The 20,190-nt window shown below is 48.6% G+C and overlaps 1 protein-coding gene across 1 annotated transcript; it reads left to right on the plus strand.

Annotated features, from left to right (window-relative positions):
* Positions 1–1,362: 1,362 nt before the first annotated feature.
* On the plus strand, positions 1,363–19,334 carry HTR6 (5-hydroxytryptamine receptor 6). The gene is made up of 3 exons (XM_083454122.1): positions 1,363–2,713; positions 16,694–16,852; positions 17,856–19,334. Exons 1-3 carry the CDS (start codon positions 1,982–1,984, stop codon positions 18,264–18,266), a joined length of 1,302 nt encoding a protein of 433 aa, XP_083310248.1. The 5' UTR covers positions 1,363–1,981; the 3' UTR covers positions 18,267–19,334.
* The last annotated feature ends 856 nt before the right edge of the window (positions 19,335–20,190 follow it).

Here is a 20,190-nt window from a genome sequence, read left to right on the forward strand (position 1 = left end):
GGCTGGAGCTCTGGGGAGATGGGAATCCTTGGAGAACTTCAGATTTGGAAAGCCTGGTCTGTCACACCTCTTCCTTGCAGTGCAGTCCTGTACATTAGGGTCGGAGAACTTGTGTGTCTCCAGACTCACACAGGGCATAGTTAAACTATGGAACTCACTGCCACAGGAGGCAGTGACAACCACCAACCGGGATGGCTTAGGAAAAGGAAAGTTATCAGCAACCACTAGACAAGTTGGCTAGGCTCTGCCTCCACAGTCAGAGGCAGGGATGCTTCTGAATATCTTTTGTGGGGAAGGATGAGCTTGTGCTCAGACCCAATGGGGCACCAATGGATTCAAACCGCAAGAAAGGAGAGTCCAACTAAACATTAGCAAGAACTTTCTGAGAGCAAGAGCTGTTTGACAGGGGAAAGCTGAGGGAAGGGTGGGATAGCCTTCTGCCATCTGCCAGGGATTCTTAATTTTTTAAAAAAAATTTTTTTATTAAGTTTTCCATATTTATCATTATCACATTCTATTACATAGCTCTGTAACCTGAAACCTTGCTCCTACTGAGCAACAACCTCCTTCCCTCCCTTTTTCTGACTTCCAGATATCTTTACTAGATTCTTAGCATTTCTATAACTACTTTTTAACCTTCTATCTTCTTTTTGTACTTCACCTCATTATATGTAAATCAGTTTCTTATATTCACATTACAAAACATTTCAACTTAAACCTACAAACGTTTTCAGATGTTTACAATGCTCTTTCATATATAATACAAATTTGCCCCAGTCCTTTTGAAACAGTTCGTTGCGCTGATTCCGGGATCTTCCCCGTCAGCTTTGCTAACTCCACATATTCCACCATCTTACTCCGCCATTCTTCCAATGTTGGAATTTCCTGCTGCTTCCATTTCTGCGCCAGAAGTATCCTTGCAGCCATTGTGGCATACCTAAACAAATTTACACCTTTTTTGGAATATCCTCTCCAACTAAACCTAACAGAAATGCCTCTGGTATTTTGTTAAAATCTGCCAGGGATTCTTCAGCTGTGATTTCCGCATTGCAGGGGGTTGGACTAGATGATCCTTCGGGGGGGGGGGAACCCTTCCATTTCTGGTTGGCCACTTTGAGAACAGGATGTCAGACAAGGTAGGCCACAGGCCTGATCCAGCAGACTCCTGTTACGTTCCCTGCTTCTACAAATATTCAGAGGGAATGACTCCAGGATTCTGAAGAGCTTGGAAAATGTTAACAATTGTGTGTGTTGTTTTTTTTAAACAACAACAACAACAGCAACAACCTAGTAACTGTTTCTACGCTGCACTGGGCGATTGGAGCCTTAACTGCCCATGGAGGGAAATAAACTCTGCCACACACACACAAGTTGGCATGTGGTTCTTGAAAACACCAGCTGCACACTCAGTGCTTCCTTCCCTCCCCACGCCCAGCCGAATCTTCGGGGTGAGAAAATTCACATCCTTTGTAGCAACGGAGCAGAGCTTTTGCAAGAGAGAGCGAGAGATAGATGCAGGAGTGGTGGAGAGGCATCGGCGGTGCCGCCAGCCAGCCAGCCGCATCCACGGCAGCGTGTAGAAGAGAGAGAGTGCCTCCTTTTCGTTTTCTTCCGCACGCCAGGAGAAGATTTGCAGGGAGTGAAAGCGGGGAGCCGTGGGGGTGGCAGAGAGCGCTTGGAGGATTGTGGCTTCTGTTGCTCCCCCCCCCCGACTTTCCCGGTTCGCCTCTTGATGGCTCGGCGGCTGCCCACTGATTGATGGGGGTCTCCCTCCTCGGGGAGGAACGCTGTGCAGCTCTGGCTCCCGGCAAAGAGTGGGAGGAAGGAGAGAGGAGGAGGAGGAGGAGAGAAGCAAGGAAAGAGCGAAAAGGGCACCGAATTTTGCATCCTCCGAACGGCAAGCTGTCGGTGATGATCACCTAGCACCGGCGTTTGGCCGAGCCGCAACCCCCCCCTTCCGCCACGCTCTCCTGTCTTGTCAATGGAAGGGGAGCTGGGGGGCAGCAATGCCAGCGCGGCCGGTGGGGAATATTCCACGTCGAGCGGCAGCGCTTGGACAGCTGCCTTCCTCGGCTTCATCGTCCTCTTGACCATGCTGGGCAACTTCTCCCTCATTCTGTTGATCTTCACCCAGCGGGCGCTACGCAACACCTCCAACTACTTCCTGGTGTCTCTCTTCATGTCCGACCTGATGGTGGGCTCGGTGGTGATGCCACCGGCGCTGCTGAACCAGCACTACGGCCGCTGGGTGCTGGACGGCGCCTTCTGCTCCGTCTGGTTCGCCTTTGACGTGATGTGCACCAGCGCCTCTATCCTCAACCTGTGCGTCATCAGCCTCGACCGCTACCTGCTCATCATCTCCCCGCTCAGGTACAAGCTGAGGATGACGTCCTGCAGGGCTGTGCTGCTCATCCTGGCCACCTGGACCTTAGCTGCCCTGGTCTCCTTCCTGCCCATCGAGATGGGCTGGCACAAGATGGAGTTCGGCCCGCGTCCCTTCAACGCCACCCTCCAGGCCGAAGAAGAGGGGCAGTGCCGCGTGGCAGTCAGCCTGCCCTACGCCCTCATCGCCTCGGGTCTGACCTTCTTCCTCCCGTCCGTCGCCATCCTCTTCACCTACTGCCGCATCCTGCTCGCTGCCCGGAAGCAGGCGCTGCAGGTGGCCTCTCTTACCAACAACGTGTCCGTCGCAGCCGACGAACCAACTCAACAGGTAGGTCCACGTTGCTCCATGTTTCTACCTGGTATCTGACAGGCATCAGGGCTCTGGGCCTGTTCCGAGGCCCAGCTGTTGTCTGTACAGTCGTACCTCATGTTACGTCCGCTTCATGTTACGTTCTTTCAGGTTACGTCCCGCGGCGACCCGGAAGTACCGGAAAGGGTTACTTCCGGGTTTTGCTGCTTGCGCATGCACAGAAGCGCAAAATGACGTCACACGCATGCGCAGAAGAGGCGAATCGCAACCTGCGTGTTCACAGACGCGCCGCTGCGGGTTGCGCTCTTTTCATGTTGCGAACGGGCCTCCGGAACGGATCCTGTTCGCAACCAGAGGTACCACTGTACTTTGGGGTGGGGGTGGGAATAAAACTCAAGAGAAGGTCACACAGCTGTGCTGTCAGAGGACTCCCCTCCCAGAGTCCTAAGAAGAGCTTGCTGGACCCAAGCCAAGGACCCATCTAATTCAGCATCCCGCAAATAGGATTCGAACACAAGAGTATTATCTCCCTCTGTGGTTTCCAGAATCTAGAATCCAGAAGCGTTACTGCCTCTGACTGTGGATAGCCATCCACTGACAGCCATCTCCTCCATGAATTTGTCCAATTCTGTTTTAGAGCAATCCAAATTGGTGGCCATCGCTGCCTCCTGTAGCAGGGAGTTCCATAGGTCAACTCTGTGTCGTGTCAAGAAGTCCTTTCTTTTTATCACTCCTGAATCTGCCAGCTTCATTGGATATCCGCAACTTCTAGTGCAAATGAGAGAAGTAGGAAAACTTTTCTCTGCTCCTGCCATGAGTAGTTTTATAAACTTTTATCATGTCACCTGAAGCCACAGATGCTGGAAGGAAGCACTTACTATCGATAGGCAAACCTGCCCATTTCAGTCTTTCGCTGTTCCTTGACTTCCCAATCTTATGTTCGCTTTGTAGCAAAAAATAATAAAAGTTCTTGTGAAAGTTCACAGCTTTTCAGGGCAATCTCTCCTGACAGACTCATGACTGTACGCACTTCCCCCTAATGGACACATTCTTTGCAGAGCGATCTTCCCTGGCAGAACACACTTTTCCTTATTATTTTCACAAATAATAAGGAATTTTTTTTTTGCATGCATGCTTTAATGTGATATATGCATTTTATTTTATTAAGCATTACAGTACTTGGCTGGTGAAACACATTGCAAAATTCGGAGAAGTCTGAATTTTTATGGTGGCTGAGTTCCATTTTGCAGATTTTAAAACAACGTGTGAAACAGACAGATTCTCTTTTAAATGTCAACTGAATTTAATTCCCTCCGGGCCATTTCCCTCTATTGCTGAAAGGCATCCCCTGGTGTGGACATGGGGGACACTCTCCCACCCCCAGTAGTCTTCCCCACTGCCTCAGGCAATGCAATTTCTTAGGCCAGTCAGCCCAGAGCAAGACAGATTCATCCAATCCTGTTATGGTATTATATGCGCTGAGAGTGATCAATCATTCTGCCATGCACACATCAAAATGAGCAGCTCATTGTTTGGGGTTTTTGTCGCCTTCCAATCAGCCACTATCACACCATGACAACCAGCATAATTGGTTCGTTCAAGGGGGCTGAGCTGCCCGTTGCCTCCCTGTATGAGTCACCGCTGCAAACCTGAAGCCCCGGGAGCTGCTGCCAGCCAGTGTAGACAGTACTGAGCTAGATGGACCAAGGGTCTGGCTCAGTGGAAGGCTGTTTCCTATGTTCCTCTGTCCTCCCAACATCTCACTTAAAAAGGTAAAGGGACCCCTGACCATTAGGTCCAGTCGTGGCCGACTCTGGGGTTGCAGCCCTCATCTCGCTTTATTGGCCGAGGGAGCCGGCGTACAGCTTCCAGGTCATGTGGCCAACATGACTAAGCCGCTTCTGGTGAACCAGAGCAGCACACAGAAACGCCGTTTACCTTCCCGCTGGAGCAGTACCTATTTATCTACTTGCACTTTTGACGTGCTTTCAATCTGCTAGGTTGGCAGGAGCGGGGACCGAGCAACGGGAGCTCACCCTGTCACAGGGATTCAAACAGCCGACCTTCTGATGGGCAAGTCCTAGGCTCTGTGGTTTATCCCACAGCGCCACCCGCGTCCCTCGTAAGTGGTTTACAATTGTTAATATTAATATTGTTGTCAACTGCCCTGGGACCTGAGGGTGAAAGCAGGGAATAAATTGTAGTCGTCACTCCCCAGTATTTGCCACCTGAGGCAGCCACCCCAAACCACTTAATGATAGGGCCGGCTTGGTGCTTTGTGTGATATCTCCTGCAAGGAAAACATTTTCCTGCTCAGGAATCTGCCAATATATGCAGGAACCTGGAACCAGTTTAAGAGCAAGATTAACCAGAACTTTCTCTTTTTGGCGGTGGCAGTGTTTGGAATCAGCCGGGCTTCTTCTTCGGAAGTCCTGTCAGAAGACAGGTGATAACACCGCAAATCTGGTGTGACTTGCTAGTTAACGGCTCAGTTTCCTGCTCGCAGTCGGGTGCTGTGTTTTCCCCAGATAAGGCCAATTCCTTTCATCTGCCTCCTCCTCCATTTCTCTCCCCGCCGCTGCTTTTGGGTGTCTTTTGTGGGGAAGAGACAATCTCATTATAGAGAGAATGAAGTGTTCTTTGACTAACTTTGGAACGGTTTTACAACAAAGCTTCTCTCAAAAATCAGGCTTTTGTGAGGGGTTTATTTGTCGCTGCTGGTGGTAGAGACTCTTCCCCAAGCTTAGAATCCCACATCTGCTGCTAAGGAACTCAGAGGACATCTAGACCAACCCCCGGTTCAATGTAGGATCTGCAGTTCAGGATGCAACTCCTGAAGTATCCATTGGCTGTTGGGGCCCATTGGGGCTGGTGGGGAAGAAGGCAAGGAGCTCCACAGGAGGTGGAACCAGAGCCAATGATTGGCTGAGGCAGAACTATTGAAGGGCAGAGCCAACTCATGACAGTTTTTATCCCATCTTCCTCCTCCCTGTTGAGGTCTACAAGGAGCAACACTGAGACCACTGAGGAGGAAGATGACAGGCATGGCCTTTGAATAAGAACCTCCCCAGCTTGTTATTTTCTTTTAATACTTTAAAATTGTCAACAGACCAGAGGGCCTTGGCAGAAAGGCAGTCCAGGAATGCATGTATGAATCCATCAATCAAACTGGTCCATCAATTACTCCACACTTCTTGAAATGGGCGCACAAACAGAAACCCAGCTGAGAACCTTTGAACATCAGACACCTCCAAATTCGGCAATGCCATTCCCCAATCAGAAATGTGTCTGTCAGCGGTAAAGTTGTGCATATTCTTCTGCAAATGACCTACCCTCGTCCTGAAGTGTGATTTCAGGGGGGAACTGTTTGCACACACAGAAAAGTCTAGATCAGGAGAAATGGACACTAGATAGAATTAAAAATGAAGAACTGAAGTGATGCAGTAATGAGGCAGGCTGAATTTCAGTGCAGAAAATTGAGGAACAGAAAGAAACTGCAAATGATTATGCTCACCAGTTTCTAGCAGTTGAGAATCTGCCCAATCCTCTTTTAAAGCCGTCTAGATTTGTGGCCATCACAGGGACGTGGGTGGCGCTGTGGGTTAAACCACAGAGCCTAGGACTTGCCGATCAGAAGGTCAGAGGTTTAAATTCCCACGATGGGGTGATCTCCTGTTGCTCGGTCCCTGCTCCTGCCAACCTAGCAGTTCGAAAGCACGTCAAAGTGCAAATAGATAATTAGGTACCGCTCTGGCGGGAAGGTAAACGGCATTTCCGTGCGCTGCTCTGGTTCGCCAGAAGCGGCTTAGTCATGCTGACCACATGACCTGGAAGCTGTACGCCGGCTCCCTCGGCCAATAAAGCGAGATGAGTGCCACAACCCCAGAGTCGGCCACAACTGGACCTAATGGTCAGGGGTCCCTTTACCTTTACTAGATTTGTGGCCATCACTGCCTCCTGTGGGAGAGAGTTCCACAGGCTAACACTGCGCTGGGTGAAAAAGGGCTTTAAAAAATCCTTCCTGAATCGTCCAACATTCAGCTTCCATCAGTTTGCAGTGTTGCAAGGCAGAAGAATTTTTCTCCACCCACTTTCTCCATGTCATGTGGAATTTTATAAAGGTCTACCATGCAGGCTCTCACTCGCCTTTCCTCTAAACTGAAAAGTCCCAAACACTGCAACTTTTTATAGAATCATAGAATCATAGAGTTGGAACGGACCCTGAGGATCATCTAGTCCAACCCCCTGCAATGCCGGAATCTCAGCTAATGCATCCACGACAGATGGCCAGCCAACCTCTACCTAAAAACCACCAAGGAAAGCGAGTCCACCACTTTCCGAGGGCGTGCGTTCCACTGTCTTCATAGGGGAGTCGCTTCACCCCCTGATCATTCTGCTTGCCCTTTACGTGACGCACAGTAATTCCTCCTTATATATTTATATAAGCAGATAGGAAACACAGGCAGTTGCTTTATTCTCAGTCAGGACACCTGGTCCACCTAGCTCAGCACTGCCTCCACTGACTGCCAGGATCTCTCCTGGGTTTCAGACAGGAGTCTGTTCAAGGCCTACCTGCAGATGCCAGGGATTCAGCTTGGGATGCTCTGCAAGTGAATCAAGGAATGCACATTTCTGTTTTGTTTAATAATAATAATAATAATAATAATAATAATAATAATATATCCCGCCCTCCCCAGCCGAAGCGGGCTCAGGGTGGCTAACAACAATAAAATAATACAACATTCTAAAATCATTTCATTATAAAATTAATTCAAATCAAATTGATGGCAACCACTGGGCTAGAGTTCTGTGAAGATTGCCAAAGGAGGGAGTCAGGCTGTGTCCTGGCCAAAGGCTTGGTGGAACAGCTCTGTCTTGCAGGCCCTGCGGAAAGATGTCAAGTCCCGCAGGGCCCTAGTCTCTTGTGACAGAGCGTTCCACCAGATCAGAGCCAGATCAGCCGAAAAAGCCCTGGCTCTGGTTGAGGCCAGCCTAACCTCCCTGTGGCCCAGGACCTCCAAGATGTTTTTGTCTGAAGACCGTAAGTTCCTCTGTGGGACATACCAGGAGAGGCGGTCCCGTAGGTACGAGGGTCCTAGGCCGTGTAGGGCTTTGAAGGTTAAAACCAGCACCTTAAACCTGATCCTGTACCCCACCGGGAGCCAGTGCAGCTGGTATAGCACCGGGCGAATGTGATCTCGCAGCGAGGACCCCGTAAGGAGTTTGGGGAGAGAAATCTCACCCTTTTCTCACGCTCTTTTTGTCTCTGACTCTTTTGTTCTCTCCTGAAGAAGATAGCTGAAGCCTCCGAAACGAAAACAGTGGAGGAGGAGGAAATCTGTCAGGCTCTTCGTCGGAGAATATTGAGGAGCTGCTGCTCATCATGCAAAGCGGGGCGGGGAGCAGGGGGGGGGAAGAAGCTACTCCGGTCCCCTCCGCAACCCGGTGCCATGTGTGAGTGGGCAGCAAGCAGCCGCTGTGCAGGGAAGAAAGAGAGCAGGCAAGGGACACGGAGCAGTGACTCCAAAAGCTCGTTTCCTACGCTCCAACTGTCCCTGTTTACCAAGGGCAACGGCTGCGCACAGCACGTGCCTTTGAAAATGGAGATGACACAAAAGGAGGAGGCAGAAATGAAGCCCAAAGGTTGCTAGTCCTCAAGATTTCTGAATGGAACCTCCAGGGTCAGAGGTAGCCTACCTCTCTGGGACTTATCATTGGGGCATTTTGTTGGCCTTTGTTGGGACAGGGTTCTGGATTAGATGGGCTTTTGGCATGAGCCATTATTTTATTTTATTAGAAAAAAATATTTTTAAATAATAATTGCTGTCCTTCTGCCAGCAGATGAAAATGGTTTTATTCCAAAAGGACTTTTAATAATGCTGTTCTGTCTTTATCACCTGTATTTTAAAATTCGCTTTTTACGTTGTTCTAGTTTGATTAGAATTCAATTACCGTATTTTTCGCCCCATAGGGCGCACCTCGTTTTTTTTGGGGGGGGGGGGAATAATTTTTTAAAAAATTATTCCTCCCCCAGGCGCGGGGCTGGGGCGAGGGAAGCCTGAGCTTCCCCCGACCCCAGCTCCCAGAACAGGCTGCTATCCGCAAGCCTAGGGAGCCCGGCGGGAAGTCGCGCTGGTCTCCCAAGGGATGCGGAGAGCTGCCCGAAGCCTGGAGAGCGAGAGGGGTCGGTGCGCACCGACCCCTCTCGCTCTCCAGGCTTCAGCAAAAGCCTGCATTCGCCCCACAGGACGCACACACATTTCCCCTTCATTTTTGGAGGGGGAAAATTGCGTCCTATAGGGCGAAAAATACGGTACTTTTTAACGATCGCTTTTTATTACATTTCAGCTTTTTGCATTTTATCTGTGTCGGTTCGATTTGTGTGTAAGCTGCCTCCTGGGGGAAGAGGCGGAATAATTAATATTAATATATTAATATTAATAATAGTTATGATACATTGCCTGCCTTTCACCTTAAGGTCCCAGGGTCAGTTGCGACAATTACAATCAAACAATTAAAATGCAACCTTAAAAAGATTTTAGAACAACTTTTCATTAGGGCGTGCAATTGTCTGTCATGAGCGCAGGATGCTGGACTGATCCAACAGAACTCTGCTTTGGTTTATACTGCCCTTAAGTAGAATCAGCTGATGGGCAGGAAATAAATTCGAGGGAGAACGAACAAGGCAGCATGCAGAGACACACCAAGCAATTCCAGACTTAATGGCTCGCAGGTGAACATGGCAGCTGCTCCTATCAGAAAGCATCACATCTGCGGCGGAGTATGAACCATTGAACGTGTTACTTATTTATTTGTTTGTTGTATTTATACTTGCCCTCCTCCCTAAGAAGCCCAGGCAGGCAGAATAAGATGCACAAATCAAAACATTTCAGAACAGATCAAAACCCTCTAAAAACCAACGATGGTTGAAAACATCCACAGGCAAGAGGTTGCCTCTTACGCTATGCTGAAAGAGACTTGGTGTTAGTTGGACAGCACTGAAGTGCACAGTCTGGTGATTTCTTTAACTGTGGCATGCTAAAGCTGCAATGGGATGTGGGTGGCGCTATGAGTTAAACCACAGAGCCTTGGACTTGCCGATCAGAAGGTTGGCGGTTCGAATCCCCATGACAGGGTGAGCTCCCGTTGCTCAGTCCCTGCTCCTGCCCACCTAGCAGTTCGAAAGCACGTCAAAGTGCAAGTAGATAAATAGGTACCACTCTGGCGGGAAGGTAAACGGCGTTTCCGTGCGCTGCTCTGGATGACCAGAAGCGGCTTAGCCATGCTGGCCACATGACCCGGAAGCTGTACACCGGCTCCCTTGGCCAATAAAGCGAGATGAGCGCCGCAACCCCAGAGTCGGCCACAACTGGACCTAATGGTCAGGGGTCCCTTTACCTTTACCTTTAAAGCTGCAATGCTCTGGTTGAAAAAACCCACAATGCCCATTTGGGAGGGAGCCATGCATTTGAAAGGGGGCAGGGTTAGGAGAATGCCCAGATTAATCCGCACCTCTCTGGAAATTAATCTTCACAAGGATGTCAATAAGTAAAACTTGCCAGCCAGCCCAGCCTAGCCAGCTCCAGACCCTGCTCTGCTCATGCTTGCCATGTTGGGAAAATCTAATTAACCCCATTGCCAAGTTCAATAAGCACTCCAACTAGCGGGAAATCGGACATGTCAGCAGGGCAATTTTTTTTGGGGGGGGGGAGGTGAAGATTGGCAAACCCTGCGATGAATAACATAATCTTTCTCCCGGCATTTGAGGAAGGTGGGGATCAGATGTATCAGTAAGATGAAAAGCAGCCTCCCAGGCGCCACACTTTTCTAATGCCACCCTCTGACAAATGACTAATGTTCTAGGCAAGCGAGATTTAATTTGCCAAGACCATTTAGTCACTAGCGTGCTTGTTAAGGGGAAATGGAGCTGTTCCCAGGGCTGTCTCTCTCTCACACACACTCCCTCCTTCTCTGTGTGTGCTGCAGTTCAGCAGATGTGGGAGCAAGGATCCGGCTTCCCAAGAATGCCGGCTTGAAATAATAAAACACACGTCAAGGTTCTGGTCCTTACAGGTGCAGAACCTAGCTTCTCAGCGTTCTTTTATCTTCCCCATTTTCCTTTAAGTTCCTTCTCCTCATATCTTTCCTTCCCTCCCCTCAAAAATAAGAGGCAACAGGCTGCAGACAGCTTTCATTCTGCAGCAACCTCATCTATTGACCCCTTGTGCCCTACAGGAGAATGACAGGCCTAATTACCTTTAAATGTTTCGGAGGCAGAAACTTCAAAAACTCGCCATGTCAGGGCCAGACAGGTTCTCGGCTTAGAAATGCTTTTAAGAGGAAGAAGCAGGGGGATCTGGAATCTGTTGCTCCAATTTATCCATAGGGGATGAGGAGGGAACGACTTGAATTATTTCCCTTTTGGACAGTGGTCAATACTAGCCGGATACCTGCAGCTTTACTGCATTGCCATAATTAGCGCAATTCCGCCCCCCTTCATTTAAGTAATTGACTCGGCACCTTTGGTAAACAACCTAATTGCTATGTTCCTCAATAAGTAGCTAATCTCAACTCCAACACCCCATAATCGCCCACCCCATTCATTGCAAACAAACACAAGCTAAAAGGGTCACAATGGTGTTTTGCAACTTACAAAGCCATCATCAAACTTACAAAGCCATCACCAACCCTTCCATTTGGAATAATTGAAAGAACCAGGAGAATTGTGCCGGAAAGGACAGCAAGTGTTTAAAACTACAATCTGAGTTGTTTTAATCCATCCTGTTAAATTCTCTCAATGTGACACTCTCTTGCTGGTGGTTAGCTCAAGGGGTCCAATGGACTCCAGCTTCCATCAGCCCCAGCCAGGGATGACCAATGGCCAGGGATGATGAGGACCGCAAACCCACAACACCTGGAGGCTCACAGGTTGCCCACACCTACATGAAGTCAAAGGCAGGTGGAGGTAGGTGGGAGCAGCAAAAGCAAATGATGGTTTAGTTCACCGATGGGCGACCGTTGCTCTCCAGATACTGTTATCGACTCCAGTTCCCACCAGCCCCAGACACCATGGGCAACAGTCATGGATGATGAGAACTGTAGTGCAACAACATCCGGAGGAGCACCAATAGAGGAAGGCAGCCCTAGTGCTGGAATGTGGACAGAGTGACCAAGATGATCAAGGGCCTGGAAACTAAGCCTGATGAGGAACAGTTGAAGGAGTGGAGTATGCTTTGACTGGAAAAGAGAAGACTGAGAGGTGATTGGAGGGCTGTCACATGGAGGATGGAGCAACCTTGTTACCCCCCTGCTCTGGAGGGTAGGACTCGAACCAATGGATTCAAGTTACAAGAAAGGAGATTTTGACTAAACATCTGGAAGATCTTTCTGAGGTCGAAGCTGTTCGACCGTGGAACAGACTCCCACAAGAGGTGGTGGACTCTCCTTCCTTGGAGGTTTTTAAGCAGAGGTTGGATGGCTCTCTGTCATGGATGCTTTAGTTGATATCCCTGCACTGCAGCAGATTGGACTAGAAGACCTAACTCTACAATTCTACGATTCTCTGTTTGCGAATGCTGTTATACAGTGGTGCCCCGCAAGACGAATGCCTTGCAAGACGGAAAACCCACAAGACGAAAGGGTTTTCCGTTTTCAGAGGCGCTTCGCAAGACGAATTTCCCTATGGGCTTGCTTCGCAAGACGAAAATGACGAAAATTTTTGAGTTTTTTCCCCGCTCCCCAACCCCTTTTTCTGAAGCGCTAAGCTGCTAATAGCCTTTTAGCAGCTAAACCGCTAATCTCTTAAGCCTTTAATAGCCGTTAATAGCCCTTAAACTGCCAATAGCGCTAATCCGCTAATGGGCTTGCTTCACAAGACGAAAAAACCGCAAGACGAAAAGACTCGCGGAACGGATTCTTTTCGTCTTGCGAGGCACCACTGTAGGTCACTGACAGCAATAGACAACATCTTTGCTGCAGGGATAAAAGAGGGACTTCACTTCTCCTCTGCTTCCCAGGACAGGGAAGAGAAAAGGGAGATGGGTCCTTCACCTCTGCCTGCCATCATTCACTAGTCTAGTCCTCAAGACCACGAGGAAACTCTTGGTCAGTCTCTTCTAGATAGCAATGGAGGCATTTCAGCACCACGGACAGTGGCCACTGCACCATCAACAGGGAGGGGACGTTGACTGGCAAATCCTTTTAGCCTCAGCCCATTAAAGGGTTTTGAGATGACGAATGATCTCCCTTTAACAAAGCTTTTAAAATACCCCCGCATCTTACTCGAAATGTAGCCTTATGAGGCTTTGCCCTCGGGTGGGAAAAATATTGCTCCCGGGAAAGGGAAATGGGAGTCAACAGACACTCAAGGAATAGTTTCGGAGAAAAGGCTTTTATTTCTACAATCCATGAACTGGTAGAAGGAGCAAGTGTGATAAGTCACAAAAAGCATGCACGAGTTCACAGTCATGTGCACAGAGCATATATTCCCCTTCTAGTTCCCTCCCCTTTCTCCTCCCTCAGGAATCCTGCCCATGAGTTCCTCTGAGCATGAACAGAAAGCTGTCTTGGGACTATTGTGGACTCTTCCCAGGAAAGGGGGTGTGTGTGAGAAGCCAAGGGGTTTCAGAGTGTTCAGATGTTGCAACTAGAATGAGATAAAAGTCAGTTCTCAGGCCTGAGTATTCTTGGCAATGACAGAGCCTATTCATTAGTACGTTTCCGAGCACAATTCAAAGTGCTGGTGTTGACCTTTAAAGCCCTAAACGGCCTCGGCCAGTATACTTGAAGGAGCGTCTCCACCCCCATCGTTCTGCCCGGACGCTGAGGTCCAGCTCCGAGGGCCTTCTGGCGGTTCCCTCATTGCGAGAAGCAAAGCTACAGGGAACCAGGCAGAGGGCCTTCTCGGTAGTGGCGCCCACTCTGTGGAACGCCCTCCCAGCAGATGTCAAAGCGATAAATAACTACCTGACATTTAGAAGACATCTGAAGGCAGCCCTGTTCAGGGAAGTTTTTAATCTGTGATATTTTACTGTATTTTTTGTTTCTATGGAAGCCGCCCAGAGTGGCTGGGGAAACCCAGCCAGATGGGCAGGGTACAAATAATAAATTATTATTATTATTATTATTATTATTATTATTATTATTATTATTATTGGCCTTTTGAAGCCTTCTTGTGCTGATAAAAGAATAACATTTTGCCTATGCACAGCATCTTGTGAGAATAAGCAGAGGAAAGCTTTAGCTGTGGATTTTTAGAAGACAAAAGGAATTTTGGACAGTTTTGAGGCCTGGTTGGGGGGTGGGACTTCAGGCCTAGGTGGGGTCACCTGTCCTCACCTTCCTTCAAAACCTCTAAGGTAGCACCTAGTTCAGATGGTGATGCCTGAAACAACAGTCAGAGACACCTATAATTTAAGCCACTGGAAGGCTACCACCCCATGGTGGAAGCAAACGATACCTTTAAGGTTACAGCAGCAAAAAAATAAACCCCCAACAATTATAACCCTAAATGGTGGTGCTGCCCTTAGTTCTCAGATTATAAACATGTTCTCACAGCGGAAAACTGAATCCCCACCAATCGAGCTTTTGTTGAGGCTTCTGGCTCTTCATAAGTATAAACCTCTCCCCATATGCAGATCCTGCCCTGGGAAAATTGGAACCCAGCTCCTGGAACTCCTTCCAGAAATGAAATAAAGCTTTGCACATCATTTGCAACACCCACCTTGTATATGACTGGCTGCTTTGCGCCAGGCAGTGAATCACAATGCAGGTTTGAGGTTCCTGGCCTGCCTTGTGATGCGGACTCAAGCACAGAGCAGGAGACACTAAGGAACGTACATAACAGGACCAGTATGCTATGTTCTAGAGCGAAGTCCACAGGAAATGCCAACATTCACTTACTGCCAGGAGTTTTCCAGATGCCATGTTCTATACAGACGAAGCAAGAGTCACTACAGCAAACCTCTGCAAGGCTCTACACGCTGAGGATGCCAGAACCTCCGTTCAAATGGCCACACACTTTGTTGCTGGGCAACAGCCCCTGGTGACATGGAATGCACGGCCACCGTGTCAGGATTCTCGGAGAGACAGTGTGTCATGGTAGACTTGGACCGGGGAAAGCAGGGTTAAAAACCCCACTCAGCCAGGAGACTCCCTGGATGACCTTGGGCTAGTCACTCACTTTCAGCCTAACTGGCCTCACCAGATTCTTGTGAGAAGACAGGGAGAAGGAGAAATATGGACCTCACCTTGAGAGAAAGGCAGGATATACATGCCATAAAACAGATCCATAAACAGTATTTCTTCCACAGGATTTTGTACTTGATGGTTCCCTATGCTAGACTGAGAATATCCCTTCCAACTTGCCTGCATTTAGCCACAGCCACAAGATTGAGAGTGAAGTCAATTTGGGTTCAAGCAAGACCCAAGGCTTAATGGCTTTACTGAGGCCTCAGGAACAGACTGGGGAAACAGGGGAAATAATTTCGATTTCCTCTTACAAGCAGACTCCCAGCGGGCAATAGCAACAAGATAAAAGAAAGTACTTCTTCACACAAGCATGTAGTTAAACTATGGAACTCACATCTGCAGGAGGCAGCGACTGCCACCAACTTGGTTGCATTAAAAAAGGGGAGTGGACAACTTCTTGGGCTCTCATCAATGACAGAGGGTGTGTGTGTGTGTTTTCATTACATTCTGTATTCACGAAGTAAAGTATTATTGTTCTGGACCATGGAGATGAAGAAACACACCCTCAAATTGTGCCTCTTGGCACACTAAAATAAAAACTTTAATTTGCAAAACAAAATAATATGGAGGAAACAGGTCCTTGGGGTGTTTTTGCATGCTGGATCTCCCCCCCCCCACCAAAATCAGGGTTTATTTAATTTAGAGATGATGCAGTGATAACAATTGACTGCTGGGAGAAAGAGAGAGAGCCTATGATTTGCCAACTGAAATATTCAAGGCTTGGAAAAAAGAGAAAGAAATCTAATTAAGAAGCCTCTGTAATCAATAGCAAAAATCTTGTACCGTACGGCTGAGCTGAAAGGTATGATGGATTAATTAGATTTCATGAGCCTGGATTGCTTTCTATTGAGGGTAGAAGGAACAATGGAATTGTACAGTTGGAAGGGACCCCAAGAGTCATCTAGCCCATACCCTGACAATGCAAGAATTACTGCTCAAAAATCCTTGACAGATGACTATCAAATAGCACTGCTTAGTGGGAAGAGACTCCAATGAAAATCCTCGTTCTTATATATTTTTACATGGCTGTTTATCTGTATATACCGTATTTTTTGCTCTATGACTCACTTTTTCCCTCCTAAAAAGTAAGGGGAAATGTGTGTGCGTCTTATGGAGTGAATAAAAGGCTGCGCAGCTATCCCAGAAGCCAGAACAGCAAGAGGGATTGCTGCTTTCACTGCGCAGCGATCCCTCTTGCTGTTCTGGCTTCTGAGATTCAAAATATTTTTTTTCTTGTTTTCCTCCTCCAAAAACTAGGTGCGTCTTGTGCTGTGGTGCGTCTTATAGAGCGAAAAATACGGCATTTTAAAATTTTATATATGGATGTTTTATGATGGCCTATATCTGTAATAAGGGACACAGGTGGCACTGTGGGTTAAACCACAGAGCCTAGGACTTGCCGATCAGAAGATCGGTGGTTCGAATCCCCACGACGGGGTGAGCTCCCGTTGCTCAGTCCCTGCTCCTGCCAACCTAGCTGGAGCATTTACTTCCAGGTTTTCGGTGTTTGGGAGCCGAAACATTTCAAAATGGAGTCGTTCGGGAACCAAGGTTTGACTGTACCCAGAACTGGTACCACTAGGCAACCTAGGATTGCATTAGCCTTTTTCGATGCTGCACCACACTGTTGACTCAAATATAGCTTTTGAGAAGGGGAGCCGTCCTCTAATCTGATCAGGAACGAGGAGCACATTTGTGTACGTGTGCCTCTCTCTCCCTCATCCGCCACCTTGCCTTTTCCCTTCATAGGTCCACAGAGTTCACAGCCAATCGGCTGCCATGAGCGACACCCGGAAATTCGCCAACAAGCACAGCAAGAGAGCCCTGAAGGCCAGCCTAACTTTGGGCGTCCTTTTGGGGATGTTTTTCGTGGCCTGGCTCCCCTTTTTCGTCTGTAACGTGGCCCAGGTAAGTCCTGGGGTCCAGGAAATCGGCTCAGCTCCACAGAACCATGTCTGGTGGTTGGAATTGCTTTCAATGCGCTTGTATTCAGCTCTATGATTCAGTGTGGTGCAGAGATTAGTGTGTTGGGCTAGGGCAAACTTCAAAAAAAAGAAGTGGGTTTGACTCAGTATGGTCTCGATTTTTATCGTTTTGTTAACAATAGTACAGTTATCTCCCCTCTGTCTCAGCCACAGTGGCCACGATGAAGAAATTCCCTTAGCGCTTTAGATTGACGTACACCCCGTGGGTGGGAGATGTATGCAGAATGCAAAAGGTTTTCCAAAAAGCCTGTTTTGATGCCCTGCAGATGACTGCATGCAAGACTTAACAACATAGCTGTCAACTTACAGATTTGAAAATAAGGGACCAGCAGCCTCGAAAATAAGGGATCAGCAGCCAAAATAAGGGATTTTGCTATTGTAAAGAGTTGCATACATTGGTAGGATTGACAGATGCTGTCAATCCGGCATGAGGTGGTTGCGGCGTGGCGGTGGCCACTGAAGCACCGCCCTTCTGTGTCCCTCCCCATCCCCTCCTCTTCCTCCTCCCTCAGGCCAGCTCCTCAGCTGCCACCACTGCTGCCGCCTCCGGGCTCGCGGGCAGAGTGGGCGAGAGTCTCTCTCCCTCCCCCCCCTCTCGGGCAGGGAAGGGCCAATGGAACTCCTTGCACCAGGACGATGGTGCCAGCGCGCGCTCTCTCTCGCGGCGGAGGACCACTGCTTTCCTCTCAAGCCGAGCGAGCATGAAACCCAGGAAATTTAAGGGCCATCATCAATAAGGGACAGCAGCGGGACATGGCGCTGGTATAAGGGAGTTTCCCGCCAAATAAGGGATGGTTGACAGCTATGCTTAACACCTGCATAGGCATTTGCTTTTGGGAGACTGCACTTTATGCCTGGCGATGTTTTGCAGGAAAAGAAAAGGAAGTCCCGTAACATTAACCCTGCGCGTTCTTCCTTCCCTCCAGGCAGTCTGCAAATGCGTATCGGAGGACTTCTTTGACACCCTGACCTGGCTGGGCTATTGCAACAGCACCATGAACCCAATCATCTACCCGCTCTTCATGCGGGACTTCAAGAGGGCCATGGCAAAGTACCTGCCCTGCTGCCGGGGGGCTTGGGACCGCCGCCCCAGCCCCATCTCGCTCTCCATGAGGAACTCAAACAGCGGCCCCCGGCCCGGCACGTCCCTCAAGAACGTCCTGGCGCTCCCGGGGGACACGGACTCGGCCGACTCCGTCACCCAAGTCCATGACGACTGCGGTCAGCGCCTGGGGTCCCTCCCAGCCATGGGGGCCGATTCGGTGACGCTTTTCAACCTGGAGCAAGCCACGGAGCAGGAGCTCCGTATCCACCATCTGAACACCCCCATGGACTGAGGACGGCTGTCCGGGTTTCCCACCCGCCCTAGACATTCGCAAGGGACCTTGTGTGGTTCAACTATGGAACTTGCTCCATAGGAGGCAGGCGTGGCCAATGACTTGGCTGGCTTTAAAAGAGGATCGAACCAATTTGTCAAGGAGGGTAAGGCAGCCAGTGGTTATGAGCCACAGTGGCTGTTTTCCGCCTCCACGGTTGGAGGCAGTGATGGTTCTGAAAAGCAGTTGCTGGAAGCCACCGGAGCGGAGTGTGTGCTCTTGTGCTCAGATCTAACTTGCTGGTTTCTCATGGTGGTTGGCTGCCATGAGAAGACGAAGCTGGACTAAATGGTCCTCTGGTTTGATTCAGCAGGGCTGTTGTTCTGCAGAGCTCTAGGAAGCATCGCCTGCTGCAGGCAGCCATGGTGTTGAGCTGCAGTGGCAAACGGGGCTCTGTGTGAGGCACAACAGCTAAGCAGAAGCATGGCAGAATAACGAGGGAACCATCAAGAGATGGAGCTTTTCGAGGGAGGAGGATATAAAGGCGGCAGGAATGGGAGATGCTTCTTTTTCAGCCGTATTTTCATGCAGAGCCGACCAGAGATGGGCTTCTCAAACAAATGTGCAAACTGAAATGCCGTGCTCTTTCCAAACTTGCGTCTCTCCGGATTTTCGAAGCGTAGTTTCTCTCCAACCAAAGATCGGGCGCACGAGTGTGCAGGCATTAGTGTGAAGCACATGCAAAAAACCATGTGTGTTTAGCTAAAGCATACAGGAATGGCATTCCGTTAGGGGAGGTTGCATGCAAGGAAGCATCCATTAGGAAAAAACTGCATTCAAAACCTTTTCTATAGGTGACATGCAATTTTTATAGGAAAAAATATGTACTAATCTTCATGCAGACTTTAAAAAAACCCCACCAACATATGCAGAAATGGAGCAAATGGGGAAACTGAGACAAAATGAAATTGACAATCCCTGTTTAAGGATTTATATTTATATCCTTGTGTACGTGAACTGGAAATCTTTCTTGGCAGAACAACATATATGCTCCTCTTCTGACACATAAATTGATCCCAGGGTTCTTGATTTGAAAAACAACAAGACTTTATTATTATTTATTTTATTTATTTGTTAAAGCCAGGTGTGAGTGAGGCCAGTCTGTGTCTGCATCCTCTTAAGAAACCAGTGTCAGTTCTTGTATAGGTGATATAGCTTGAGAGTTCCTTGCAGGGAATCTGAAATTGCTTGCTTGTTTGCTTCTCTCTCTCTCTCTCCCCGCCCTGCTTCCCCATGATGTGGTTTGCTAACCTTATCTCCTTCAATTTGCATATCTCTATCAATTTTCAGAAACAGCAGAGTGAGAGGTGTGTGTTCTGTGTTTTAAAAGAAGGAACGCCTAGATCCTGCTAAGACCGCCTTAATTTCTGTATAAGGGCCTCCAAGGAGCTCTGTTTCTCCCCAAATTGATTTGCTTGGTCTTACTTGTCTTCTGGCACTTTCTATCGATTTGAGGAGTATGCTGTATAAAGGTTTAAGCCGCCTTTGTACGGAGCCACACAGATTCACCTACAGTTTGTGTATGTGGCAAATCTGGCTGCAGCGTGGAAAGACTCGAGAGATTCCTTCTGGCTGCACCGGTGAGCCTGATTTTACCTCCTCCTGCTTCCCAGGAGAGACTGCATCCCGATCTAGATTGCACCTGTGTACAAATTCTCGCCTTCTGCACATGTGAAACTGGCCATACAACCTGAGGGTCCACTTAAGAATGCAGGAAGCAGATGCAGTCATTTTCTGTTGCCCGGTAGGCCACCTGTTTCTCGTGATTCACAAAGCAGAACAGGGACCAGCCTTCCTTCTATCCTGGGCCAATGGGAATCAGAATCCCTTTCAACAACACCCAGTAAAGAGGTTTTAAAAACAGCAAGAGGCCTGTTTGGATGAC

Source organism: Podarcis tiliguerta (assembly GCF_965153285.1).
Source record: "Podarcis tiliguerta genome assembly, chromosome: 8".
Taxonomy (NCBI): Eukaryota; Metazoa; Chordata; class Lepidosauria; order Squamata; family Lacertidae; genus Podarcis; species Podarcis tiliguerta.